The sequence below is a fragment of the Prunus mume genome, linkage group LG2 (genome assembly GCF_029339155.1).
Source record: "Prunus mume cultivar Tortuosa linkage group LG2, ASM2933915v1, whole genome shotgun sequence".
In the NCBI taxonomy this organism is placed as follows: Eukaryota; Viridiplantae; Streptophyta; class Magnoliopsida; order Rosales; family Rosaceae; genus Prunus; species Prunus mume.
In genome coordinates, this window is record NC_142699.1 from 19,557,823 (window position 1) to 19,583,735 (window position 25,913).

Sequence of the window (25,913 nt, forward strand, 5' to 3'; positions counted from 1 at the left end):
GTTATGGTTCTTATCAATTTCTCAGCTTTGATCTGAATTTTGAGATTAGCCCTAGATTTTTTAATTAGTTAGTCCGATGTTACTAATTTTTTTTTTTCTTCAGCTGATATTTATTAGTAGTGTTTTACGATTAGGTTTTTCTCGTCCACATTGTAGGCTTATAATTTGTTGGTAGTTTTTTCATTAAAAAAAAAAGTTGGCCTTTTCCCAACAAATAAACCCACCACTCCATCTGATCTGAAATCAAGGCCCAATATATCCCAAAAAATGGAAATAGCTTGGTACCAAAAGGTGAAAATAGCGCATCGACACGATTGCATTAGATTGCATCAACCAACCAACTAGGCATGTTTCCCAATTACAGTGAGATTTCCATATCTATTTGCTCACCCACTACTACTAGTGCAGAAAGAAAGAACACATAGATGATTATGTTACGTTTATAAAGAACAATAAAGAACCACAGCTCAGCTACAACCTACAGGGTTATGTTACAAGTAGGTCATCTAACAATTAAATTAATCAGAATGAATGATACTATTATCAAGGTTTTATAACTTAGAGATGCACCCATGTCAACCCCCATCCCATTCAGCTGGTTTTCCAATTTCTTTTTCTCAATAAAAGGCACTTTCAGAGGCCTTTGCAAACAAAGTCTCATCAGGTCCTGTTATTTGTCAAATAACAAGACAGAAAGTTGCAACTTAATTCCAGAAACGAAGTATGATGTCTCACTGCTGTGTTCACAACCTGAAGCAGGGCATACTAGGGAGAAGTAAATGACTATAGATAACAAGACAATCAAGCACTACCCATTTTTCAGTTCGGATTATATTTAAACTGCAAACGAACTGAGACAAACTTGTAGATGCAAGGTTCAAAAAATTTCTCAGCTCAGGAGAATATGCTTGTTACAACAGCAACAACAAACTGAGAACCAAATTTGAGGGATCCCCAAAATTTGACTGAGCACAAATGTACAAATTACAAGCATGTCCTACCTTCTATACTTCTAGGGTTATGGTCTACCTCTACACTTATACTCTGGTCATTACCTGGCTAGCCTGAAATAGGTTGGATTCGCTTCAACCTTCGGACAACTTGCTTCATTGTAGGCCTAATGGAAAGGGTCTCAACTGTGCACGTTACAGCCAAGTACAGCATCTCTACCAGATCATCCTGGGGTCCGGCATCCCATAGCCCTTCCATGAAGACCTCCTTAGCCCGACCCAATCGTAACAGCATGCATGCCCAAGAAACAATGTTGAAACCATGGCCATGTGAAGAAAATGAAGGGTCCAAGGCTTCTTTATCCGAAATCAATTCAAGCAGCACAACACCATAACTGTAAACATCAGCCTTTTCAGACACACGACAAGTCATAGCATACTCTGGTGCTACGTAACCAAAAGTCCCTGCCACACCAGTTGTTGCATGTGTTTCAGAAGTTCCCAAAAGCCTAGATAATCCAAAGTCAGACAAATAGGCATTGTACTCATCATCTAACAGTATATTACTTGGCTTGACATCACGGTGCAGGACACGCGGAATACACTCATCATGCAGATAAGCAAGTGCATGGGCTATATCCAGAGCAATCTTGTGGAGAATATTCCAATTAAAAGGTCTTCTAGATCTTTCCTTAATAAAATTTTCCAAATTGCCTCCTGGTAAATAATTATATATGAGTAACATCTCAGTTTCACTGGCATGGTAACCTATTAAAGTCACCAGGTTGGGGTGTCTCACCCTTCCAAGGGTCTTAATCTCAGCATGGAACTGTTGAACACCATGAAACCTTCCAACAGCAAGCCTCTTTACAGCTACAATGGTTCCAGGACCAATTTCGGCTTTGTAAGTGGCCCCAAATCCTCCACTCCCGATGTAGTTGCTGGCATTAAAATTCGCTGTTGCTTGAACAATATTCTCAAACGTCAATGGAGCCCCAATGTCTGTAAAAACTGTCATTTCTTTATATTCGAAACCCTGAACCCTGGAATCTGGTATCCATTTTCTAGTGTAAAAGAAAAGGATAACAAGAGAGAGCAAAACCAAAACAACAGCTGATGCAGATACTATAGATGCAATCTCAATTGAGCTTAATCCACTATTGTCCGCGTCACCAACAGTTTCTGATGAAGAATCAGGGTGATATTGTGGATTCCCTGAGCTATCTGGTTGATCTGTTGATGGAGCAGTGAGCGAAACAATATGGCATGGATTAAGGAAAGGGTTTCCAAGGACACCGCTACAGTTCATCACACTATTGTTAAATGGAAATGAACCAGACAGGTTATTGAAGGATGCATTAAATGTAGATAGTGATCTCGCCTTAGTCATTCCTGAAGGGATGTGCCCAGAGAGTTTATTGTCGTCAAGCAGAAAAACAGTTATGTTTTTCAAGTTCACAAGACCTTGTGGAATATCACCAGAAAGAGAATTTGAAGATAGTTTTAACACTTCAAGGGATTGTAACCTCACAAAACTAGCAGGAATTGCACCAGTAAGGTTGTTATTAGCCAGAGACAGATACTTAAGATACTTCAAATGACTGATATCCTCAGGAATTTGACCCTGCAACTGGTTCCTACTCAAGTCAAGAAAGACAAGAGATTTCCAATCCCCAAGATCTGGAGGTATTGACCCAGATAATAGATTATCAGAGACATCCAGGAATCTAAGATATCTGCACATCACTCCAACCTTAAAAGGAATGCGACCTGATATCTTATTGTTGCTAACATTGATAATCATTCCATGTAACCCATCACATTGTCCAAGTAAGCTTTCAGGAAATGATCCAGTGAGTTTGTTCCCACCAGCAAGAAATGCATAAACAGCCCGCTTTCCCAATCCATCCGATGCGAGAGGGAGGTGTTGGATTGGACCAATGAAGTTGTTACCACTAAAATCGTGAATCATTGTGAAACTAGCACCAAAAAGTGGTAAATGGGTGTCAAGCTGAGTTCTGCAAGCAAAGAGCAATTTATATGCAATTGATGGATTGTGGACTCGGACAAGATCTGAATTCGGGGGCACCTGAGGGCACACTCTGTAACTAAACTCAGGGATAGGTCCAGACATGAGGTTCCCACTAACATTGAAAACGGTCATACAAGGAACTGGAAGCTTCTCATCAATCTTCCCACTCAGCTTGTTTGAGCCCAAATTCAGATAATGCAGCTTCTTGCATCTTTCAAATACTCCAACAACTTCTCCGCTGAAAAGGTTCTGAGCTAAGTTCACCATTTCCAAGTTCTCACAACCGCCCCAATTGCTTGGAAGCTTGCCTTCAAGGGTTGCCCTTGGCACCCAAACTATTTTCAAATTTGGCAGGGTTGTAATTTCCTCCGGAATGGAGCCTTCATAGTAATTGTAATCGTCCTCCTGACCACTAGATCTTTCAACTGATGAATCTTCATTGGTATTCTGATGGGATGTCAACGGATTAAAACGAGTTGATAGGACAAGGACGGACAAATTGACACACTGTCCGAGCTCAGAGGGGATTGGACCGCTAAGGCTATTCCTAGAAACATCTAGAACTTCAAGCGTTTGAATCCAACCAAGTTCTCGGGGAATGACACCATCCAACATATTCGAAAACAACAAAAGAGTCTGTAACCGCCCACAATTTCCCAAACTCCCTGGAATACTTCCAACAAGGGAATTCCCTGACACATCAAGCTGTTCAAGATTCCGACAATTATGTCCAAATTTAGATGGTATAGACCCATTTAACCTATTTTGAGACAAATAAAGCCCTCGCAGCTTTGGAAAACTACCAAAGAAGCCAGGAATGGTTCCACTCACTTCATTACCAGCTAAATGCAGAACCTCCAAATTCATGCATCTGGAAAGCGAAAAAGGAACCTCGCCGCCAATTCTATTAAACCCAATATTCAAAACCCTCAACTTTCTCAAACCCGAGAACAGGTTTGGCAACTTCCCGGTCAACAAATTTCCCTCAAGATCAAGCACTTCAAGCTTCTCTAAACCCCAAACTACCTTAGGAATTTCGCCATTAAGTTCATTGTAAGGCAGCGATAAAACTCTAAGCTCAGTGAGCTTTCCAACCCAAGGTGAAAGCTTTCCAGCTAAATTTCCACTACTACGTGAACTAGTTCTCCACACCCCAAACCCATTAAACGGAAATTGAAGTTTCAAAGTCTCAGAGCAAGAAAGAGCTTGAAAATTACCTCCTTCTCCATCAATGCCCGTGATTCTGAGCGAGACGACCCTGGATTTGGAGTCGCAGGAGACCCCGAGCCACGAACAGTAGTGGTCGGAGCTGTTTGAGCTCCAGCTGGAGAGAACCCCATATAGGTCTGGAAATGAGCTCTTTATCTCAAGCAAAATCGATTTCTCGGAAATCAGCGCTTCCCCGGAAACGGAAGAGAAAACGCAGCAACACAGTAAGCAGAAGACGTTGACTAAAAGCACGGTCTTGGAAAGCAGATGGCATCTCATTTTCTCAGAAACAAGAGGGTAAACGGCATCGTTGCGGTTTCCACCTTTACCTCCTTCTTCGTCTTCCATATCTGCTTCTTCTGGTGTTTACGGAGAAGACTGTGAGGTCTTTTGAGGCGCTTCTCTTAAGTTGTTCATTATTATATTGGTTTTTCTTCTGCTGGTTTTAGATTGGAAAATTCATTGCCCAATGGCAGAGAGCGTGGGTCGGGCCCAGTCGACTTTAAGTGGTGTTGTGTGGGGACCATTGTCGGTCAATGAACGCATAAGGTCGTCAACATATGGTTGCTGCTTGTAAAACCATGCGGATACTGGGGCCCTGCATGTTTGTCAACGTGGCGGTCTTTCTGTGCCACCTGCCGTCAGGAGACATTCTGCTTTTCATTCTCTTCTTGCTTAACGACTAAATAATAATAATAAAAACAATTATTGTTTCCGTTCAAATTATTATTTAATCAGACCTAATAATTTTCACAAAATCAATTTCCTAATTTTGGTCCGAATTATCGTCAATAGTTTCTATTTTCTCTAATTGAATGTTACAATTTCAATGATAATTTACAATTTCCGCCCAAATTCTGATATTGCTCACAAAATCTGATCATCGCATATCACATCATTAGTTAATGTGAGATAATTACCACTACTTTCTTCACGGAGAAGTTAACTGGAGCTGGTTGTTCTGATTGTAAAACAAATTAACCCAAAGCAATGTTATTCTACGAAAATTCTCCAATAAATATTTTATGTTAATGATAGATTACATATTTCTAATCTCGACCATTGAACTGCATGTCTATTGCATATTAAATCTACCAACACATCTAATTAATACATTCCAATGACCGAGATTAGAAATATGCAACTAATCCTTAGCTTAAACGAACCCTTAAGTTCAAATATATGTAGACCAAAGAAATCTATAGATTAAGTTGACCTTGAGGAGGGCATTATTCTCACACAAATAGCAATTACAGTGTACTCTAAATCATAGTGTACAATGAATTATATTTTTATCTTTGAAAAACCACTTATGAATTCAGAATTAAGAATTAAGAATCAAAGAAATATATATCTCCCTCTATTTGGTATTTGTTGTGGCTCTGGTGGCACACAGCCACTGCCTTGGGGTCTCAATGTCATCACCTGTGGTTGTTGGCACGTGCCACCGCCCATCCTCCGACTCCTGCATTTACATCACCCAACAATTCATTCATCAACTTGTGTTCTAGGCTGTTACAACTCCATACAACTAAAGCAAAAGTTTGTGTTTATACTCAACAACTAGATGAAAGAAAGAAGAAGACATTATTGGCTGATTATCACACCTGAATTACAATTGAATATGGCGGTGGCATGTGAAGGGCAAGTCCCTGCCTCGAGACTGACATTCGAACCTGCAAAATATTCACATATAAACAGTGAACAATTTAATTGATTTATTTTTCAAATTTCTGGTTACTGGTATTTGCCATACTATCTAAGAAAGAAATACAAGAACAGCCAAATGCCCTTTCAAATGTCTCCTCCCTTACTATCTTTGAGAAATTGGGGGATACATTTAAAGAGGGATCCAAGCAAAAAGCCCCCTCAAGCTGTTTGCATGGATGGATAGACAATTCGGACAAGATTTTGACTACATACCAAAGATTCTTCTAGATATTGAGAACATAAATCAGCAGAAGCATGATACCTGATGTTTTTCCTTCCATCTTGGGAAAAAGTTAGTCCCTAGAAGTTGGAACAAGTGGTCTCTCATCTCATCGTTTGTCACTAGCAAACACTTGGAATTAACAGAAGCATATAACCAGTACCTATAAATCACACGGGAATACCTTTTAGGCACATTCAAACTCTGGTAACAATTAGAGACCTATAGATGAGTATATATATATATATGCTGCAACCATTCGTGTATATATTTCTCCTTTTCAACATGCAACAATCTCTAAGAAATCAGTCCAATCATTTTATTGCTCAAGATATGCAAACTTACCAATCATCATTTGAACCAGCTGGGGTAGCATAAAGTGCACCAGCCTTTTTCCAACTCTCTAACAATTTCTTGTTCTTAGGATTCTGAGCAGGGCCACCAGTTACACGATTTGTGTGTAATATAACAAGTGGCAACCTCTTTGATGGGCTCATTTGGTGTAACCGGTTCACCAGAGTATTGAGCTACAACCAAAGATGGAGTCATGAAGTAGCCTATTTATATACTGATATGAAGAAATCAAACTATGGAGTGTTACAAAACTAATCATAGTCTCCCACTCACCTGGGAAAAGCTGAAATTATGTAGATTGATAAGACCCACATTGGCACCATCTATAACGGCATCAAATGGACCATGCTTCTGAAGCCACTCCTGGATGATTTTAACTTCTAATCAATCATGACAGCTGACAAACATATTATGTATCATTTGCCTGAATCATATAAAATATGAGATATCGACCATTGACTAATTAATGAAATTGGTACATGATAACATGACAAGAAAACACACGAGGAATGGGGGGTTTGACAACAATTGGATCTCACAAGATTGGGAAGGCACTGCCACTAGTACTCTTTATAAACTGTGCCTCCTAATAGAGTTTCTTTCTTTTTTTGGTCGGACCTAATGGAGTTATGAAGCTATTTTCCCAATAAACCCAAGCTTAGGAGATATCATATCACATACACTGTGTTCTAAATTCTAACGTCAGTCTTGACCTCTAAGCGGGATTGAAGCACTAATCATCACAAAATTAGTATTTAGTTAAACACCAATATAGTTGCAAACAATTTATATAACTTAATGCATACATCCACAAGGCCCTCCAAGGGGGAACTCTTTCCATTAATATAAAGACATGAATATAAAGATGCATATCAATCGCATAAGTTCATCCAATCATTGAGCTTTCAAATTTTCGAATTATGATATGCTAAAGTTAAAACTTGAATCTTAAAACTCTAATGCGTCATGGGTAACTAATTTTCTTAAAATCTCAGAAACTGAAGACAAATAAACAAGGAAAGCAGAGTTGCACCTTGAACTGAAAAAAATCAGCCTTAACCTCCCTTTGGCTAGCCAATTTGCTCAAAGAGGTAGCAAAATTCTCAGTTTCTTTTGGATCAATATCGATAGAAACAAGCTTTTGGCCGCAACAAGAGCATGTCCCTGCTTCATCCATCTGAGTCCTAACCACCCTCCAATTCCCACTCCCCAACCACCCTTGCCCATGCCACCCACCACCTCCTCTCACAACCCCTTCCCTCACCTTCTCCACATCCCAACTCTCCATCCCAACATTCGCCGCCTCCTCCGACATAAACCACTCCTCCACCACCCCAGAAGTGGACTCGGAGACCTGCCTCACGGAAATCCGCAACCGGTGCAACATCTCATAAACCTTGTCACCCTTGCTAGAATCAGAACTAACTTTTAACAAAGCAGAAATCTCAGGCTCCTCAGCGATGACCTTAGATTCTACCATGTGGGCATCAACTTCATAAGCTCTATCAGCCTCCCCCTTCTTACAGAACCCAAACAATGCCGGGCCGTAGGACCTCAACTTGGGCGGAATCCCAAGACCCTTCATCTGCTTCACCAAATGAAAGGCCATTTCCGGGTCCTCTGCCGCTGCCGCAAGCCTAGCAGCACTGGTAAACGTGGCCTCATTGGGCACAACCTTATCATCAACCATCTGGCGAAAAATCTCAAAACCCCTCTTCAAACCCACACCATCATCATCAGCACCACCATTGGAAGAGCACAAATAAAGCAAAACATTATAATGGTGCAGACTAAGCGGGAGCCCTCTACTTCTGGCCTCATCATAAAGCCTCAGAGCTTCGACCAGGTGGCCATGCCTGGAACACATGTCGAGCTTGTGCCTCAGTACCCCCTCCGGCGATTCTCGCCTTGCTTTCTTCTTGGATTTGTTGGAAACCAGTGGCGCCGAAGCCGAACGCGAAGGTGAATTATTGGAGAGAGCCAGAGTGCAAAGATGGAGCCTTTTGTCCATGGAGAAGTTGTCCATGGAAGTTGGGGTCAGTTTAGGTTTCGGGAAGTGGATAGTTGTACGAAAAATGCAGCGAGAATTGCTGGAGATTAGGGGAAGTGGGATTTTGATGAACAAGGAGAAGAGAGGTGGGGTTCTGGCGAGAGCGCCTACCATTTTTTTAATTTCTTTTGGGTTCTTGTTGTGGATTGTAAATTTGTAACGCAAAGCAATTATTGGGTTACTGAAAACAAGTCTGGTTATTTTCTCTGTTATTCATGTTTGCAGGGCTGAGAGTGAGAGTTGAGCAGAGAGGTTGAAAACGTCTGCAACTATCTAAAACCCTAGCTGCCACTCCGTGAGCGGGAAACGACACGTCGTAGCGGCTTGCTTACTTAACTTCCTCTCTCTCTTTTTTTTCTTTTTTCCATGACCAAAAAAATAAATAAATAACTAAGAAAAAAGAAAGAGAGGGAGAACCATACAACGAAAATGTGCGAAGTGTAGTTAAAAAGTCATAATTAAGAATAACCAGGACGAGATTTTGTTTAGAGGAAGACACAGACAAGCATGTTAAAACCGAAGATGTATTATCAATGCCTCTGGAAAGAAGACTAGTTTCATTTAGATAACAAACCAGCTAAACGTATACAGCTACACATATGCAGCTCTCTGTGAATTCACCAATTAATTTGATCATCTTCAAGCAAGACGATCCACAGTCAAGAAATAACTTCCCACCATGATGAATGATGCAATCCCACTGTGAGCCATCCGTAACCCAAGGCCACGGAACAGGAGATTCCTGTCTGCAGGGTGAATCCCTGTAAGTCTCTCAAACCTATTCCCAGGTCTTCCCCATTTCAGAAGCTTCCTCTCCGTGGAGACAAACTGCCCAAAACAAAATACAAACTTTCAACATTCATTACCAAAGCAACCTTATTAATAAAAAAAACACCCATTGCAAGGCATTTTGTTGAGCTGATGCTAGTAGATCACGCCCAAAGCAGACTAACGTCGCCAAGAACAGGTAGCATACCTTGGGCAGCACAATACATTGTGATCGAGACTTAGCAGTGTCAAAACAATGAGAAGCAGCTGCAGCAACTGAACCAGAAACTCCAGCAGCAAGACTCACAGCCCAAGGAGACAGCGGACCAATTTCATCATCCGACCTTAGACAAAGAAAATGCACTTCAGTGTAAAAAGAAAAAGGGTACGTTAATTTATTTTTTACATGTAAGCATTGGATGCACAGAGATGAGAAATGCAAAATATGGTGCTTGATGGTGTGATTGAACTAATACGGGGTAGGTCATAGCAAGTCCCTTTAATACCTAGGTTCTGGATCCATCCCCACTGCCTTCCAGTCAAGCATTGCTCGGTGCAGGGATTGCCAAGTAGAGAAGAATATGCCACCAAAAACTGAATCCCGAACAACCCCTGACCGTAGGCCTCTCCATAATGCACCCCATCCTTCTAAAGAGATGACTTCAGATGGTTTCCTAACACTGAACACGGATGGTGGCCTTCCAGATCCCGTCATCATCCATGGATACTCTTGTAAAGCACTCGTCATATTGGGATGTTTGGTTGTTAGGGTGGATAAAAGGCCAACAGAAGAATTTAATGCCTTCATGTCTGGAATATATCCACGCAATAATCTTTGAATCACAGGTGCAACAGCTCCCTTTTCTGTGAGAGAGGCCGAGCTTGGAATGCGAGAAGCAGAGGTCACCTGGGCACGAAGTTTTATAAGTTCAAAGGGAGAACTTATTAGTGCTTCTGCAACACCAGCAACAAGTCCTGCCAGGAGGGCCTCAGAGATGTAGACATAGTTATCTTCTCGACCATCTGCAAAAGAGGTATTTGCAACCACATAATGTATCAGAAGCTGTAAATCAATTATAACAAAGATAAATTTTAGTACCATATATTGATGCAACACTCTATCCATGTAACTTCACATGTTTATTATTGGGTACAGAAAAATTAAGGGAAATACCTTTATAAAAGGCTGTCAAAATTTCATAGGTCCCAAAGCGAGCTCCAACCCCCAAAGTTCTTCCCACTGCCAGCCATAGGAAGCCATTGTACAAACCTACAATATGCATCACAAACCAAACTTAGTACTTATCAGTAAGCCCTTGAGGGTGTTTTGGGGGGAGCAACAGGATGTGGAAACACTAATGAAACCATCCTAGTAACTCTCATGTACTCCCATGCTTCTTATATCTTGTCAAGTAAAGGTAGAATTGAAAAAATAAAAAATTCGGGGAAGCACCTGTATTTCCTGAAAAGTATCGAACTCTCTTTAAAACCTGAGCAGTTGTCAGTTGTTTATTAGACCCTGAACCAACCTGTTCTCACAATGAAAATAAATGAGGATCCAGGGTAGAAGCAGATTATGACATTGCTCTTCATTTTTTTTTATAGGAAAAAATATTCATTAAGAAGAGTAGTACATAACAGAGATTTTGAAAAACAAATAACTTCTCAAGCATCAGAAATCTAGGCAAAGATGTCGGTAACAAACCTGAATAAGGGTTTTGGTAGTATCAAGAGGGTAAGTAAGAGCTGTGCCTAATGCCACCGACCCTACACCAGAAAGTGCATGGATTGCAAAGATCTGGTTCTTTAACCACTCATCCATCTAAAATTCAACAAAAATCAAAGAAAAAGTAAATATTTCTCATCAGCAATTGAGATAGAGCTTTATACGCCAGTCAAATTTTAAGTAACAAAGATTTATTCGTAATCTATTTCCACACATGTTACTCAACAACTGTCAGATACAATACAAATGCCTGTACAGTTAGTAGTTCATGATGAAAAAATAAATCTGAACAGGCACTAATTTGTTTCTTTCTCTTTTTAATAGTGACCCAGCAAGCATATACCAAGACCAGTAGAAGATACATAAGAATTGGTCCCTCTGCGGCCTTTCCTCAAACACGTTATTTACAATATACTTCATATATGAAAACCCGAAGAACATTAAAAGAAAAAACAACAAAAACAAAATTAATCAAAATGAAGAAATGCTTAAAATGAGTGTTTTAGAAATTAGCAGTCAAAGAAAGCGGTACCATCGTTGTTAAAGTCACTTTGCTTTCTTCTTTCCCTTCTTCAAAATTAGTGCGAATTCCAGCTCTCAAAACTCTAACAGGAAGGAGTAGTAGCTAAATATCATCAACATGGCAACATTCTTGAACGAAAATCAACTGCAACACGGAAAAAGTTTCATTTTTTAATCAAAATTGAAATTCTCAGACTAAAAAACTTCTATAAAAATTCTTGAGCAGCTGAGCAATAAGCAGCGCGATCACGGGCAACGGAGGAGACGAGGAGAGGAGGGAATGGGAGATTGCCTTTTGGGCCTGGGACTTTTTAATCGAAGCCCAATTCATATTTGATTTGATAACACCCAACCCCAAATTGCAAACTTTCACAAATCTGCCACTTCAATATTTTTTTATTTATTAAAAAAGTGGCATTTCTTAATGATTTAATGATATTCTTATCATATCTCCCTTTTTTTTTGTGGAGAAATTATCATATCTCCCTTTAAATATATATTTTTGGATTAAATACCTTTTTGGTCACTGAGTTTTACATGAAAATTCAATTTGGTCACTAAGAATTTTTTTTAATAAAATTGGTCATTGTGTTTCTTAAAGTTTACAATTTATAGACATTCTATTATCTTCCGTTAACTTTGTTTAAAGTGCAATTTTTAATTTTATGTTTTTACAAGTTAGGGTATATTGTGTTGTTAGGGTTTAACAAATTGGGGGAATTTTTGGGTTGAAATTGGATCTGTGAGGTATAAGGTCATAGATTGGATGCTATATTAAAGCTTGAATCAATTGAGTGAAAAGTGTATTGTGACTTCATATGGCAAGGAGACATAATCAATGTGATAGAGCACCAACAATATATTGGAAAGTTGTTGATTTCATTTGAATTTGATTTGCCTTTTGTATTTTCCTTATACCTCACAATTTCAATTTCAATTTCAACCATTTCTTTCAAGATGTTAACCTAATAGCACAATATACCCTAACTTGTTGAGTTAGATGAAGAAGTCTGAAGTTGCTTCCTAAAAAAAAAAATAAAAACTGCACTTAACGGAAGATAATGGGGAATGTCTATAAATTGTAAACTTTGAAAAACACAATGACTAATTTGGCTAAAAAAATTTCTCAGTGACAAAATTGAATTTCCAAGTAAAACCAAGTGACCAAAAAAAATTTAACCCTATATATTTTTCTTAAAGCCCATGGATTGAGAGAACAACGTTTTTTTCCGCAACTGTTGATATTAACAAGTGAGGAGAGAATTGCCAATTGTGACATATCCTGCTTATCGTTTCAGCGACAGTCTCATTCGAAGAAAATATCCAGGTAAATATAATAAAAAATAAATTTGTGGATCCTTTTCTCATGGATGGACCTGCACATTTAAAACTAAATGATCATATGGCATCTCAAATTGGTTATGTACATTACAAAAGTATTCTTTGTTGGAAGGAGATTTTTGGTAACATGTGATGAGCCCGCTCTGTACTCTCGGACCATGCCTGATAAATCAAGATAGCATAAGGGCTGGTGCTGATTCTGCTGCTGAATGTTCTATCATTCAAATCCATGTTTCAATTAAAATCAGAATTCCGTTGCGAAGAAAGTTGCTAGCTATGCCCCTCTGGGCTCCATTCTCGCCATGATTGGCTTGGCAGATTGCTCTTGTCAAATTGGTAGCACATTCTTCCTGGAACAGCATGTTGACAGAAAGTTGTCTGTCAAGGTTTTTCACAGCCTGCTCTGCTCACATTACTTTATGATATGGCAAATGAGAGAGAGAGACCTGAGTTATTCTTCGTCTGCCTTTGGAATGCGAAGCATTGCAGATTTCGTGTAGCATTCAGGGCTTCCCACTAGATGAAACTGAGACTAATCAGACAAGAGAGTTTACAAGTTTCCCTTATTGTATGCAAATGCTACATGTGTTATAAGATGCATTAAACCTACTGTACAATTCAGGTTACACCATGTAGCATGTTGTGCATAAACCAAAGCAAAAAATATGACCTGAAACTAGAGTACTAGAAATTCTTGCACTAGATATCTGACATAGAATAGAAGACACTCCAACTATCAACTGAGTTTGAGAGGATTTCGATGTGTGAATGACTGATCTTCTGTAACTATACATACTTTTCTCGGAACAAGTACCTTAAAGGAAGGTTAGGCATTCATTGTGGACAAAGAAAGAGGATAGCACTTACATTTCTCAACAACCACCACCACAACAAGAACAAGAAGGACTAGAACAGTGACGATGACAAGAACAACCCCACTTGCACCAAGAAAAGCAACGACACCAATAGGTGGGTTTTGATTTGGTTACTTTTTTAGTCGATACTTTGGCCGCTGCTGGTGGCTCCAGACACTTCTCTTCGGTATACTGTGTAACCTTAATAGAATTTTTCATCCCATCTGTCAATCTGCCATATCAAAATGTGCATAACAGTCACAAACCATAGATTGCATTTGCAAGAGACACAGAGACATGAAAAGATATCAAATATATAGATGATAATTTAGTAAAAGAAAATATTATTATTAAATTTCTGTTTCTACTTAAAGACGGACAAATGGCCACTATGGTTAAAGAAACATGCATACATGGTTGTAAAATGACAATGGATTCTTTTTGCTACAGTTCCAAGGGTAGCAGAATGCCCAGCTACAATTCGAACAGTAGCAGGTTGGCCATGTACCATAGCAGAACGCCCAACTACAATTAGAACAGTAGCACAATGGCCATGCACGCTTCTTTGTTCTGCAATAAACAAAGCTATATTCTTCATGGACCGAGTTCAAGGTTCGGGATCTTAGCCAATAAAAGAAAAGTTTTAGGTTTGGGAACTTCCGTGCATATATACATACATGAGCATGCACACAGATGATGCTTCCTATGCACACAAACTACTGTAGACATGCGTATGTTTGAATTTTGTGTGTGCATGAGCATGTATAATACTAGAAATTATTCTAAGAACACAAGCTCTGTATTATACATTCAAAACTGTATGCATGCCCATCCTTTAGTACACAGTGCATCCATATGAAAAGATAGGGACTATCCATGCATAGTTCACCTTAGAAAACTTATATAGACGTACATTGGGAAGGCAAAAGAGCGTGTGCTAGCTCCACTCCCATCGGAACGGCGGGAGAGGCTATGGGATTTGAAGGATACAGTTGGAGGTGGTACTCTTCCCTCACTATGATCTTCGGCATTTGTTCTTGCAGTGTCCTTGACGGTCTCATCTGCCATTCCTTCAGCTCCAGATTCCCTCACCTCTTCAATCCCATTGCTTTCAATTTCTAGCTCAGGAATTGGAGGAGGGTGTGGACTAAGCCCAAACAACTCGCCTGATTTATATAGTTCCCCAGACTTAGTCAAATCACCCAGCAAAAATATATGGTCTCTGGAAAAGCTATTGTTGCCTAAATGAATGCTAAACAATGACTCATTGGAAGCAACACTCCATTCCATTTCTTTGTTGGATTTACTTCTTGCAAACACAGAAGACGGGATCCTGCAAGGATCATACCCTCCACTCCGTTCCATCATTTGGACTGTGGGGGATTCTGTCGGTGACATACCATGCCCAACATCCGAAACTCGGGATGTTGATGCGGGACCCAGAGAGCTGTGGTCATGATGTTTAGGGAGGGAAGCAATATGTGGTGAAGTGGAAATTCTATTTGTGTCCACTTGGAAGAGATCTTCCAATGACGAGTCTGATGCCACTGAAGACAAAGAGGACAAAGAGATTAGCTTTCTGGACGGGACACGCAGATCACCTTCATTAGCATCAGCCTCTGGACGTATTGTTGAAGGGGCTATTTCTATCACTCGCATCAGGAGCCTTTGATGTTTCTGAGTGCTTACTGCCTCCACTTCCATCAACAACTATTTCTGAATGCTTACTGTTTTGCTGCCAGGTTCCAAGTCCATAACTGAAACATGCCCAAAACAAATTTCAGAACAGATATAATTGATAGACTTCGCTTTCAAATCTTATAAAGTACAGAAACTAAATCCGCAGTAAGTTGATGGATTTCCAACTTGGTTGCTTGAATGGAAAATGCTATCACAATAACAGTTAACTAAGATTTGCAAGTTAAGCAAAACACAGCCGTCTAGAAAGAGGAGCATTCGGTATTAGTTTGGCGGACACGCATGTCATTATCAATTCACACAATTCAAAACTTTGAGCCATTCAAATGAATGGGTTATGAAAACCAACAAATTTAAAACCCTACCAGTTATATACAATTTCATGTGTTTATAATGTCAACAATTACCAAATTAACTGCGTGAGCCGTCATTTGCACAAGCATTTCAATATGCTAAGACAACAAGCAATGTCTTTTCCCTATAAATTCTTAAAATTTCATTTTCAGATATAAGCCATGAATTTGATAGCTAATTTCAAATTGATTCAAAAATCTAACAAATAGATAAAGAAGGAAAGAAGCTCACTTGAATCATTACAAAGAAGCCCTTCGGTCCCCAATTCCAAATGACCCCATCGGGACGATCAGCAGTCCTCTGCCTCCTCCTCACCTCTCTTTCTTTTTTGTGACAGGAAACCCTCCACCCCACACCTCAATTGAATCGAAAAATTGCCCGAGAAATAGAAATTGAAAACTTACAAATCTTCAAAACTCAAATATTAGAAAAAATGTAAGAAGGAGAAACCCTTTGATTGATAAACCCTAATTTTGTAAAAAAAATAGAAAATAAATAAAAAAGATAGGACTGAAAGCTGTTGCCGTTGAATATCTGAATTTGTGTTGTAGAAATAATAATGAGGGAATGCCAAATGGGAAATTAGGGTTTGTGAGTGGGAAAATCTGATGATGAAAGGCGTTGCGACATTTTCGGCGTTTCTTTGGGTTCCCTCTGTATCTGTAACTAACGATCACTGCCTTTCGCGCCATTTTAACTACTCTACCTTCTTTGGACGCTACATAAGCCGTCGCATGCTGGGATTTAATTCAGGTGTTCGGATTCGTCCTATCGTGCGATGCCACGTCACGGGATAAGGATATAATAGTAATTTGCTAGTGTCCATTTGAGGAATAAGATCTTTTGAGTTGTGAATAATGTGGCATTTTCCCTGAATTAGGATGCCAATTTTCAACATAATGTGTCTAGCCTAATAAAAAAGAGTCTTAACTTGAGTTACGTTCGAATTGACACCCCATGATTTTAGTATTGTGTGTGTGAGAAATCTCTCTACTCTATGATTTAGACTATCGCGTATACTAAAAATAAAAGATAAAATAAAATAATCAAATAGATCATACTAAGATTAATTAATAGTTACCGTTGTAGGTTAGGTCATTTAGAGCATCTCTAATAGCCTTTTCAACCACTTTGTGATGCTCAAATAGATGAGACACATCATAAAAAATCTCTCCAACAACCTTATGAAACTCAATAATCAAAACTGCAACCTCTTTCTCTCTCTATTCAAGATTGGTAAGTTGACTTTGACTCTCTAAAACATTTAATTTGACATCAGAAAAACGAAACCTACTTTGAAAATGTTAAAAACACGCATTTTTTATTTTCATATTATAAATATATAGACATTTTTCATATGTTTTCATTCTTTTCCATGATATTGCATTAATTGAATTGGAGAATCTGTTGGAGCAAAAATTATTCAAGTAGCAAATAAACATTTTCAAATTGCGGCCCTCTCTCCAAAACCCTAGCTGCCTCTCTCCCAAAAAAACCCTCATACATATGTTTTTCACTTTAAGGCTTTCTCCCTCTCTTCTTCCCTCATTTTTATAGACAAAAGGCTTCCCCTATAATCTATTTGTCTTCGTTTTGCTATGATTTTCCTCCAAATATCACAGGCTGTTGCGTCTCGACATCAAATTTCCACCTGCGTTTCAGCTTCGGATCTCCATCACCATCCTTTTTTAGGTTTCTTTATGTGCGAAATAAGTCACAGACTCTTTGGGTTCTCTGTGTAGTTTTCATCTCTCATTTTGTGAAAGCTATTCACCTCTCCTTTGTAAGAGCCTTATCTCTTCTTAGTTAGAGCTTTTCATCTTCTCTTTGTGAGAGTTTTATTTGTATTGTTATGGCCTGATTTTTTCAAACTTGATCTCTTTTTGATTATTCTGAGTTTGCAATCTTAGTTGGGATGTCTATGCCAGAGTTTCTTCGATCTTGCATGATCATTAGTGGAGGCGCACCAAATTGTTTTATTTTTTATGTTAGACCGCTCCTTTATTGTAATGCCCCTTTGTGTCTAGTGGCTTTTTTGGCTGAATTATGAATTCAATCCTAGAATTTCTCAACCAAAAAAATAAAATAAAATAATTAAATTACCACATAAGTGAACAAACTTTAGGGGGGGTGTATTCAATTAGGATTCTAGAGTGTTTAAAAAGATTTCGTTTAAGTGCCAGCTTTCATAGAACTTGATGGAACTTTATAATTCGTATAGAACTTGATAGACTTTCAGAACTCTTATGTATAATTTTTTAATAAAACTTTCTTAAGCTTTCATAGAACTTGATAGGCTTTTATTCCAGACTTATGTAGACAATATATTTCATTTTATCCTCATCCTTGTCATTTAAAGAAAGAAACTTGAATTTTTTCAATCAAATTTGTTTTTGTTACCCAAAGCAAAAACAAAAAGTACCTTGTTTGCGATGGAAGAATATATGCACAGTTCAAAATGAAAAGAATAAGAAGAAAAGTACCTATTTGACCAATGTATGATGTGTCAACTAGAGAAGCAATTGGATCAGCTGTCAAAGCCAGTGCTGCATGCAATGCTTCAACGCTATTTCTAATCCAAGTTTGTCCAAATAAAAAACAAACCTGCCTAAAGAAAAGAGAATCCAAGCATTGGTTGTCCAAATTGCAATAAAAAATATTTTGAATAATGGCTCTTGCATGCAAAGACCACATAAATTTTGAACTGGTCTAGCTTGAATAATAAGGTTAGATTAGCCGATGGATGAGAGTAAAAGCTTTGTTGCTTATCAAAAATATATGCCATTACTTGTTTGCTAAATTCAACAGATTCAATGTTGTCAACGTATATAGTAAAATTGCTGTATATAAAAAAGATGAAATAAAATGTTAAACAACATGAAATAAAAAACCAAATTCATAACATCTTTTCCTTCAACAACATGAAATAAAATTATGTTTAACAAAAAGTAAAATTCATAAGAAATATAGTGACAAATGTATTACAAATTTGAAAGAAAAGTTTAAGAAAAATATTTAACGTTCATTCATTATCCTTGATTCTCATTGTTGTCATTGTGCCCAACATCTCTCCACATATCCAAAGCTATACCAACTCTCCATTCATTAGCATTCTGTTGTTGCTGTTCTTGTGTTTGGAAAACTAGTTCAGGATCCCTTTCATTAACCGGTAACGATGAAGATGAAGAAGATTCGTCCTCTAATTCAACAGGAAATTCGTCAGATCTACATTCTTTTGGAAGAAAATTGTGTAGTCCTTCTCAAGCGAACGCTATCTTTGTTTGTGTCGCATATGGGAATGGAGGTGCATACTTGAAAATTGTAAATCGTGACTTAAATATACCAAATATCCTCTCAATGACATTCCTCAAGGACGAATGACGAAGAATGAACAATTCAACTTCATTTGCGGGTGCACGACCTTGACCACCAACAAGGTATTGATCAAAGAAAAAATAGGGAGCATACCTTCACAGATGGAGAAGGAAGTTGTTCGTCTTCTGTTGCAAAGAGAAAAGTTAGGGCAAGAGAAAAACGTCTGATGAAAATACTAAGGCGGGAGGTTGGATTTATTATGGTCTTTATTATTTAAAACTCTCCCCTTAAAACCTACGAAATTTATCACTTAATGAAATCCTTCCAAATATATGACCTTTCGAATACACCTAGATTTGATTCAACTTTTTAATAATCCTAATTGAATACACCCATATTTGAATGGATTTTTTAAAAGTTTATATAAGTTCGAATTGAATACACCCAGACTTGTAAAACCTCTTTTAAAATTTGTATAAATCCAAATTGAATACAATCGGATTTTTAAAATCTTTTTAAACGCTTTATAATCCTAATTGAATATACTAATTTAAAGAGTTTAATTTACCACTACTATTACAGATGCCCGTAGTATTTAGTATGGTATCCAGACTTAGACGGAGTTCAAATTTCTTAAAACATTAAAGTAGTTTAAAATTTCCTATTTATAAAAAGATTGACTAATGTTCAGCATGAATTCAAAAGCACAAGATTTAACAATTCAAAAAAAGGAAAAAAGCACATGATTTAAATACCTTAAATATAAGACCACATTTAGAAAATAAAAACAAAAAACAATTTATAATATTTAGGGGCAACATTATTGGGATTCATAAATTTATTTTATGAGAAACGGTGCGGGTAGGTGGATACTATCTCGGCCGTGCCATCGGGTTCTTGTGTTCACTGAGGCAGGGGGCACATCTTCTGCTTCTCTCTCAAGTTCACCTTGAGCCATCGGGCCATCGAGCATTTTCAATCTCAGGTCGGTCAATCTCGAGCTCTTTTCACAAGGTAATTATTGGTTTTCTTTGATTTTTCTATGTGGGTTTTTGTTGGATTCTTTGTCATTAGCTGATTTCGTTCAATGGGATTCTCTCGTTGCTTCCTAGCTATCATTTACACTGATGGGTTTTCTTTTTCTCTTTTCATTCTTTGTTTTTGTGGAAATTTACGTGACCATGATGGATTGGATTTAGGGGGTCCTGTTTGAGACTATTAATACATGCGATTTAAGGAAAACTATTCTTAAATTTCTGTGTGTTCCGAACTCACAAAAAGAAATAAGGTCAATAGAGTCTGTCTTCACATCTGTTTAGGAAATCGAACTTGTTCGTGTTACTTTTAAATTTATGTTGATTCGTCCTCTGTTGCACTCTCCTGTTTTTGACTTCAAAATGTGGATCGACTTAATAATGGCTCTCAATTAGTTGTTGTATAGCATAGTTTTATGTTAAGACTCAATCATGAAGTACATCATAAAGTTCCATTCTTTTCTTCGTTGAAGCGAGTAGAATTCATGAATTGATATTAAATACTTTCTCCAAAGTGGGGTTTTCCAGAATAGTGATTCACGGACAAACTCTTCACTTTTCTTTTATATCTTATTGATGAGTTTATACTTTTTGAAAGTATTTACCGAAAAAGAATTTCTAATGTTGAATTAAAATTTTCAGATTCTACTTTATACATGCGCCAAGAACATGAATGAGGGTTGATACAGTGGTTGTGGTTTCATGCATATACATTCATCAATAACTAGCTTGCTCAGACATGGCTGTCGTTGCTTGGTGTTGCATTTTAGCACCATTTAATATGCAACAGCATAGACGCTGTCTTCTTCCAGGTTCTGGATTAGCACCCAAAGCAGGGTGAATAAAATCCAATGGAAGGATCACGAACCCCTTTACTTCCGTCTGATCTTCCAGAATCGACCTCCTCTAATGATACTGGGAGTGCGAATTTTCCTGCACATGGAATTCGTGGGTGGTCCGGTATTCAGGGACTGAAGAAGAGAGGTCATGGAAGTCGTTCATGGATACAGATTGATCCACTTGGGAACACAAGCGTTGTGGAGCTTGACAAGGCTACTATAATGAGACATTGTTCTTTGCCTGCCAGAGATCTCCGACTTTTGGATCCTTTGTTCATTTACCCTTCTACAATATTAGGAAGGGAGAAAGCTATTGTTGTTAGTCTTGAACAGATCAGGTGTATAATCACAGCTGATGAGGTTATCCTGATGAATTCTCTGGATGGATGTGTTGTTCAGTACAAGTCTGAATTGTGCAAACGCCTACAGTCAAACAAAGATCAATCTGGTAAGGAAACTAGTTGTGTGTAATACCTAATGCTTTTTACTCGTACTTTCCACATGTATGCCATCTAGAGACGAGCAGGTTTCCACTAAAACTAAGTGACAACTTGTTTCTTTACCAAAAGTTAAGATTGTCTTTTCATAATATTTTTAATCATTTAAGTAACACTAAATGTCTAATACATTTCTGACAACGAGTCTAATTTGATTCAGATGACTTGCCTTTCGAGTTTAGAGCATTGGAGCTGGCTTTGGAACTAACCTGCTCGTCCCTAGATGCCCAGGTATCCATCTATCTACAGCACAGCACCGTAACTATTTTTGGTACCTGCTGAATTTATGTTTTAGATAATCCTACAAAGTTCTTGCTCACTACATTCTGGAGATATACTTGTCACCAATTGGTAATGTCCTCTATATTGTATTGTGAATTGTTGGTTCATACGAAGAAAAATTGAACAATACCAGCACAATGAAGCAGCGATCATCATCAGCGTAAATAAATTACATTAATGAACTTCATCAATATGATAGGTAAAAGAACTGGCAATGGAGATATACCCTGTGCTGGATGAACTAGCGTTATCTATAAACACTCTTAATCTAGAGCGCGTGCGTAGACTCAAAGGGCACCTCCTTGCCGTGACGCAACGAGTTCAGAAGGTAAAACATGATAGAGTATACTTAGTTTCATAAGGTTGATTATTCTGTTGTAGTCGTATGTAAATTTATATTTGCCCTCATTTATTTCTGTTTTTCAATTTTGTGAACTTATAATATTTAGAAAGAAAGGGCCAGCTGGCATGGGGAAGGAGGGGGTGAATGGGAGTTTCTTATTCTTTCATTTGTTATATTACTACATGAATAAGGGTAAAATTGGGTTTATAAAGTTGGTAAAAATATGGGAGGCTTTGTGATAAAGAAACTTGGGTGACAATAGAGCATCGGTTTCTTAATATCTATTGCTTTTCATCCCCTCAATATAATTTCTTTTAATTTATTCAAGGTTCGTGATGAAATAGAACATCTCATGGATGATGATGGTGACATGGCTGAGATGTACCTAACTGAGAAGAAACAAAGGTCAGAGGGTTATCCCCTAAGTGACCTTGGTTTTCAAACTGACAACTCAAGTGTGGAAAGAGTGGGCTCAAAATCTGCTCCTGTTTCTCCAGTGGGGTCAATCAGTGGAGCACATAAATTGCAAAGGGCTTTTAGCAGTATTGTGAGTTCAAGCAGACCCAGCTTAATGAGTTCATCTAATAGTGGAGAAAACATTGAACAACTGGAAATGCTGCTTGAAGCATACTTTGTTGTCATTGACCATACTCTCAGCGAGGTGTTATTGGTATGAGATGTTTTGTTACGTATTTATAGCTTTTTGGTTTATCGAAATTGTAGTATTTGAAAAATGAATTTACTACTGTTTTTTTATAAATCAGTAAGGTTATCATCTGTATAATGAAAGAATAAGAATAAAACTAACCAATAGGAAAGAATCAGACTGGCTTTGAGTTTTAGACTTCCTAATCAAATACCCTGGTCCAGTTGAGCTAATAAAAAGAGACTAGAGAGAGAGTTGCTTAGTACTAATATAATAAAGACTGATTTTATCAATATTGAGATATGGTTCTTGGCTAAGTGACCTTGAAGAGTTGTCGCTCTGCTATGCAGACACATCTTGAAAATTTTATATCTTGTATTGGTGATGGAGCTGAAAGAATATATTGATGATACTGAAGATTTGATTAAAATTAAACTGTTGACTGGTGAGTGATTGACAAAAAATTATTTCTTGTATTGGTGATGCAGCTAAAAGAATACATTGATGATACTGAAGATTTGATTAACTTTAAACTGGTAAGGATTGATTAACAGCTTCCATTTTCTAAATCTTAGATTGCCTTTTGACTATATTTCTTTGAACTACTATAAAATGTATTCTAATATTACACTCTGTTAATGGGCAGGGCAATGTTCAGAACCATCTGATACAATTTGAGTTGCTTATTACAGCAGCTACTTTCGTGGCCACAATTTTTGCTGCTGTTACAGCAGTTTTTGGAATGAATTTTCCCGATTCTATTTTTGATAATCCATCGACATTCAGCTGGGTTCTCATTATTTGTGGTGTTGCCTGTGGGTTCTTGTACTTCTCTTTTCTGCTTTATTTTAGGTACAAAAGGATCTTTCCATTGTAAAGTATAGAGAGTAAACTAATTCAATGAGAATGAAGACACAATCTTAGAGTGAAAATTGGGTTTTCTTTATCAGAATAGAAAAATTCAGGTGATTTTAGAACGTGTAATGAACACAGCTATTATGTTAAAATTGAGTCAATCAGGAAACGATATGTAGAACTCTGAAGCTATTTTTAAAGATGGCTCCTGAGCAACCTACTTTGGCAAGCATTCTCGTCTGCACTGCACCTTAATGAAAAATTGTAATTTTAACTTCTATACATCAATTAGTGATCTATTTCTCATTTTTGTAATCAGTCAAAAAATTAGGTGAAATTTAATACATACATTCTTCTTGCAATTTTGTGTTCAACTTCCTCATCTGTTAAGTCGCCCTGTTAATCTCTTCATAAGCTTCGTTGTATCTATCTGTTAAATTCATTGAAGTCCCTCAGAGATTTTACATGTTCAAAATCCATTGAATGCACCCTCTTTTGACTAGCTCCAAGTGCTGTCTCAAGCTCCATGATACGTGCTTCAAGCCTTGACTTGATCACCTCATGGAGACGCAAACTCAGCTCCCTAGGGCACACAGCTTCTTCATGACTTGAGACTGATGAACTGCCAGCAGGTTCCCAATTGACCTTGTCAAGTCTCAGATCTTCCTCAACAACATCTGCTACAAAGTCAGGATCCAGCTGCAAAGAGAAACCCAATTGCCCAAATTTTATACTCCATAAAAGAAAATCATTTTCTGCCTGAGATTGTAAATTGGTAACCACAGAAACTGCTTGTTGCATACTGTTCTTAGGCCTTTCTGCAGTATGGTTAACCAATAATACGCAGCATAATTGAAATGATTCAGGTGCATAATTACCTCCACAATATCTGGTGTTCTGCTTAAGCTGTATGTGTTAACGTTTAGTTCCAAAAGCTCTAGTTCAGCTAGGAGCTCTGCCTCAATTTTGCTCATAGCTTCAGCATCATCATCTACCGTCTGGTCAGTTCCCTGGAACTCAAAACCCAAATTACTGAGCTCCTTCAAGTTCAATGAATCTTTCATCTCTGCCTCCTCCTCCTTATGCAAATCTTGGACCAACTTCTGCGTCTGCTTCAGCGACTCATTTAACTTGTCAACTTCTCTTTTATGAGCAATAATAGTATACATTATTCCAATTGTGATTCCAATAAGTAAAAGAAGCATTCCATATTGTGAACCTGATAAAGTAAAAACTAAATTTTAAGCACAAGATAAATAGCATCTTAAACTTTGAGCAACATGTAAAAAGCAAAGCTCATTATAACAAAAGAATAGCGTACAACCTTGTGAGTGAAACGGTCTACCAGACACCCATGTAGTTGAGCTGCTACATCTCCTCTGCCTCTGCCTCTGCCTCTGCTGCCGCTGCCGCCGGGCCTTCTCTTTCAAGCCACATTTCTTTTCAAGCTCTCTTTCCTCACTCTCCAACCACACCTCATTGAAATCAACACTTGCAAAGCCAATTACTTGCCTCCCATTGTTAACCAATAATGGCCTCATTGTCAAAACACATGGTGATGCTGATGCTGATGCTGACCATGCACAGGAACCATCCACTTCCTCTTCCACTCTAGCATGTTCCCTGTACAACACCACCTGAGCCAAAAAGCAATTTTCTGTGGAATCCAGAGCTTTATAAGAATACCCATTAGATTTAATTCCAAGATATCTGCTTTTCTTTAGTCTATCATGAAAATAATACACAGCCTTTCCTGTCACAACAAAATCAGAAACCAATTCACCAGAAGACTCAGTCAGCTCCTCCATCCTATGCCCAGTTTTTTTCATCTCTTTTGGAGCCAAATGCTCTTCACCACCACCACTAGCAGAAGCTGAATCGATTACTGAATCACCAAGAATCTGGGATTGCCCATGAACATGAACCGATTCTGATAAACCTTCCTTGAAAAGCCATTTATGCCAACAATACTTTGCTACATAAGCAGCCTCAGTAGCTGCTGCTGCTGCTAGCACCCATAAATCCATTCCTTCTCTCTTCTCTCTCTCTCTCTCTCTCTCTCTCTGTTTGATTATAGAAAGTGACGACCCAATGGTTTAATTGTACTCCTTCTAAGCAAAGCTTCTTTCTTTCATGAATTCTAGCATTCAAAACTTATAAACGAGGAGGAAATGATTGTTGGTTGGTTATAAACGAGGTGGAGATTTTATTGTCTAAGGAAAAGCAATAATAACGAATCCACAGGTTATACTACTGCTGTCTTTTTTGGTAGGAAATATATATCTTTTTGGTATTAATGAGCATTGTAAAATCA

The 25,913-nt window shown here is 38.1% G+C and overlaps 5 protein-coding genes and 1 pseudogene across 8 annotated transcripts; 1 reads left to right on the forward strand and 5 right to left on the reverse strand.

The window, feature by feature from the left end:
* Nucleotides 1–809: 809 nt before the first annotated feature.
* Nucleotides 810–4,580, reverse strand: LOC103342054 (LRR receptor-like serine/threonine-protein kinase RPK2 pseudogene; annotated as a pseudogene). Its single transcript, XR_016123821.1, has one exon. The product of XR_016123821.1 is annotated as an LRR receptor-like serine/threonine-protein kinase RPK2 pseudogene (transcript).
* A 794-nt stretch (nucleotides 4,581–5,374) lies between these two features.
* On the reverse strand, nucleotides 5,375–8,844 carry PRORP1 (proteinaceous RNase P 1). Of its 2 annotated transcripts, none has more exons than XM_008245621.3 (6): nucleotides 7,509–8,815; nucleotides 6,749–6,838; nucleotides 6,467–6,648; nucleotides 6,164–6,284; nucleotides 5,799–5,867; nucleotides 5,375–5,656 (listed from the first exon to the last, which is right to left on the reverse strand). In XM_008245621.3, exons 1-6 carry the CDS (start codon nucleotides 8,637–8,639, stop codon nucleotides 5,552–5,554), a joined length of 1,698 nt encoding a protein of 565 aa, XP_008243843.2. In that variant the 5' UTR covers nucleotides 8,640–8,815; the 3' UTR covers nucleotides 5,375–5,551. The 2 variants fall into 2 exon arrangements, 1 of the variants encoding a protein (XP_008243843.2); XR_016123822.1 differs by having other exon boundaries at nucleotides 5,599–5,656; nucleotides 5,799–5,881; nucleotides 7,509–8,844.
* Nucleotides 8,845–8,966: 122 nt separating this feature from the next.
* On the reverse strand, nucleotides 8,967–11,836 carry LOC103342056 (Mitochondrial substrate carrier family protein). Its single transcript, XM_008245622.3, has 7 exons — nucleotides 11,552–11,836; nucleotides 10,999–11,115; nucleotides 10,747–10,822; nucleotides 10,468–10,563; nucleotides 9,800–10,316; nucleotides 9,502–9,637; nucleotides 8,967–9,353 (listed from the first exon to the last, which is right to left on the reverse strand). Exons 1-7 carry the CDS (start codon nucleotides 11,552–11,554, stop codon nucleotides 9,165–9,167), a joined length of 1,134 nt encoding a protein of 377 aa, XP_008243844.2. The 5' UTR covers nucleotides 11,555–11,836; the 3' UTR covers nucleotides 8,967–9,164.
* A 1,954-nt stretch (nucleotides 11,837–13,790) lies between these two features.
* Nucleotides 13,791–15,491, reverse strand: LOC103342058 (suppressor SRP40-like protein). The gene is given in 5 exon segments (XM_089044316.1): nucleotides 13,791–13,968; nucleotides 14,150–14,306; nucleotides 14,650–15,368; nucleotides 15,370–15,470; nucleotides 15,473–15,491. Coding segments are annotated over 5 exon segments (1,026 nt in total). The 3' UTR covers nucleotides 13,791–13,938.
* A 4,449-nt stretch (nucleotides 15,492–19,940) lies between these two features.
* Nucleotides 19,941–23,676, forward strand: MGT3 (magnesium transporter 3). Of its 2 annotated transcripts, none has more exons than XM_008245624.3 (7): nucleotides 19,941–20,117; nucleotides 20,780–21,424; nucleotides 21,634–21,704; nucleotides 21,955–22,083; nucleotides 22,427–22,768; nucleotides 23,233–23,280; nucleotides 23,391–23,676. In XM_008245624.3, exons 2-7 carry the CDS (start codon nucleotides 20,989–20,991, stop codon nucleotides 23,619–23,621), a joined length of 1,257 nt encoding a protein of 418 aa, XP_008243846.3. In that variant the 5' UTR covers nucleotides 19,941–20,117; nucleotides 20,780–20,988; the 3' UTR covers nucleotides 23,622–23,676. The 2 variants fall into 2 exon arrangements, with proteins under 2 accessions (XP_008243846.3, XP_088902617.1); XM_089046491.1 differs by having other exon boundaries at nucleotides 19,944–20,088.
* Nucleotides 23,677–23,874: 198 nt separating this feature from the next.
* LOC103342110 (uncharacterized) lies at nucleotides 23,875–25,856 on the reverse strand. Its single transcript, XM_008245677.2, has 3 exons — nucleotides 24,924–25,856; nucleotides 24,478–24,818; nucleotides 23,875–24,298 (listed from the first exon to the last, which is right to left on the reverse strand). The coding sequence occupies exons 1-3, from the start codon at nucleotides 25,624–25,626 to the stop codon at nucleotides 24,026–24,028; spliced, it is 1,317 nt and encodes a 438-aa protein (XP_008243899.2). The 5' UTR covers nucleotides 25,627–25,856; the 3' UTR covers nucleotides 23,875–24,025.
* Between the last annotated feature and the right edge of the window lie 57 nt (nucleotides 25,857–25,913).

Bases quoted from the DNA above. Each gene is read 5' to 3' on its own strand.
- LOC103342110 (XM_008245677.2), bottom strand. From the start codon at position 25,626: ATGGATTTATGGGTGCTAGCAGCAGCAGCAGCTACTGAGGCTGCTTAT. The intron at 24,819-24,923 runs GTTGTACGCTAT...TTACTTTATCAG, and splicing joins TAGACCGTTTCACTCACAAG to GTTCACAATATGGAATGCTT. The intron at 24,299-24,477 runs GTAATTATGCAC...TTCTCTTTGCAG, and splicing joins GAACACCAGATATTGTGGAG to CTGGATCCTGACTTTGTAGC.
- MGT3 (XM_008245624.3), top strand. From the start codon at position 20,989: ATGGAAGGATCACGAACCCCTTTACTTCCGTCTGATCTTCCAGAATCG. The intron at 22,084-22,426 runs GTAAAACATGAT...AATTTATTCAAG, and splicing joins TGACGCAACGAGTTCAGAAG to GTTCGTGATGAAATAGAACA. The intron at 22,769-23,232 runs GTATGAGATGTT...TTGGTGATGCAG, and splicing joins CTCTCAGCGAGGTGTTATTG to CTAAAAGAATACATTGATGA.
- PRORP1 (XM_008245621.3), bottom strand. From the start codon at position 8,639: ATGGTAGGCGCTCTCGCCAGAACCCCACCTCTCTTCTCCTTGTTCATC. The intron at 6,839-7,508 runs GTGCAACTCTGC...AAAATCATCCAG, and splicing joins CTGATTTTTTTCAGTTCAAG to GAGTGGCTTCAGAAGCATGG. The intron at 5,868-6,163 runs GTATCATGCTTC...AATATTTTGCAG, and splicing joins GATGGAAGGAAAAACATCAG to GTTCGAATGTCAGTCTCGAG.
- LOC103342056 (XM_008245622.3), bottom strand. The intron at 10,317-10,467 runs GTATTTCCCTTA...CCTCTTTTGCAG, and splicing joins TTTGACAGCCTTTTATAAAG to ATGGTCGAGAAGATAACTAT. The intron at 9,354-9,501 runs GTATGCTACCTG...TGTTTTGGGCAG, and splicing joins AATGTATTGTGCTGCCCAAG to TTTGTCTCCACGGAGAGGAA.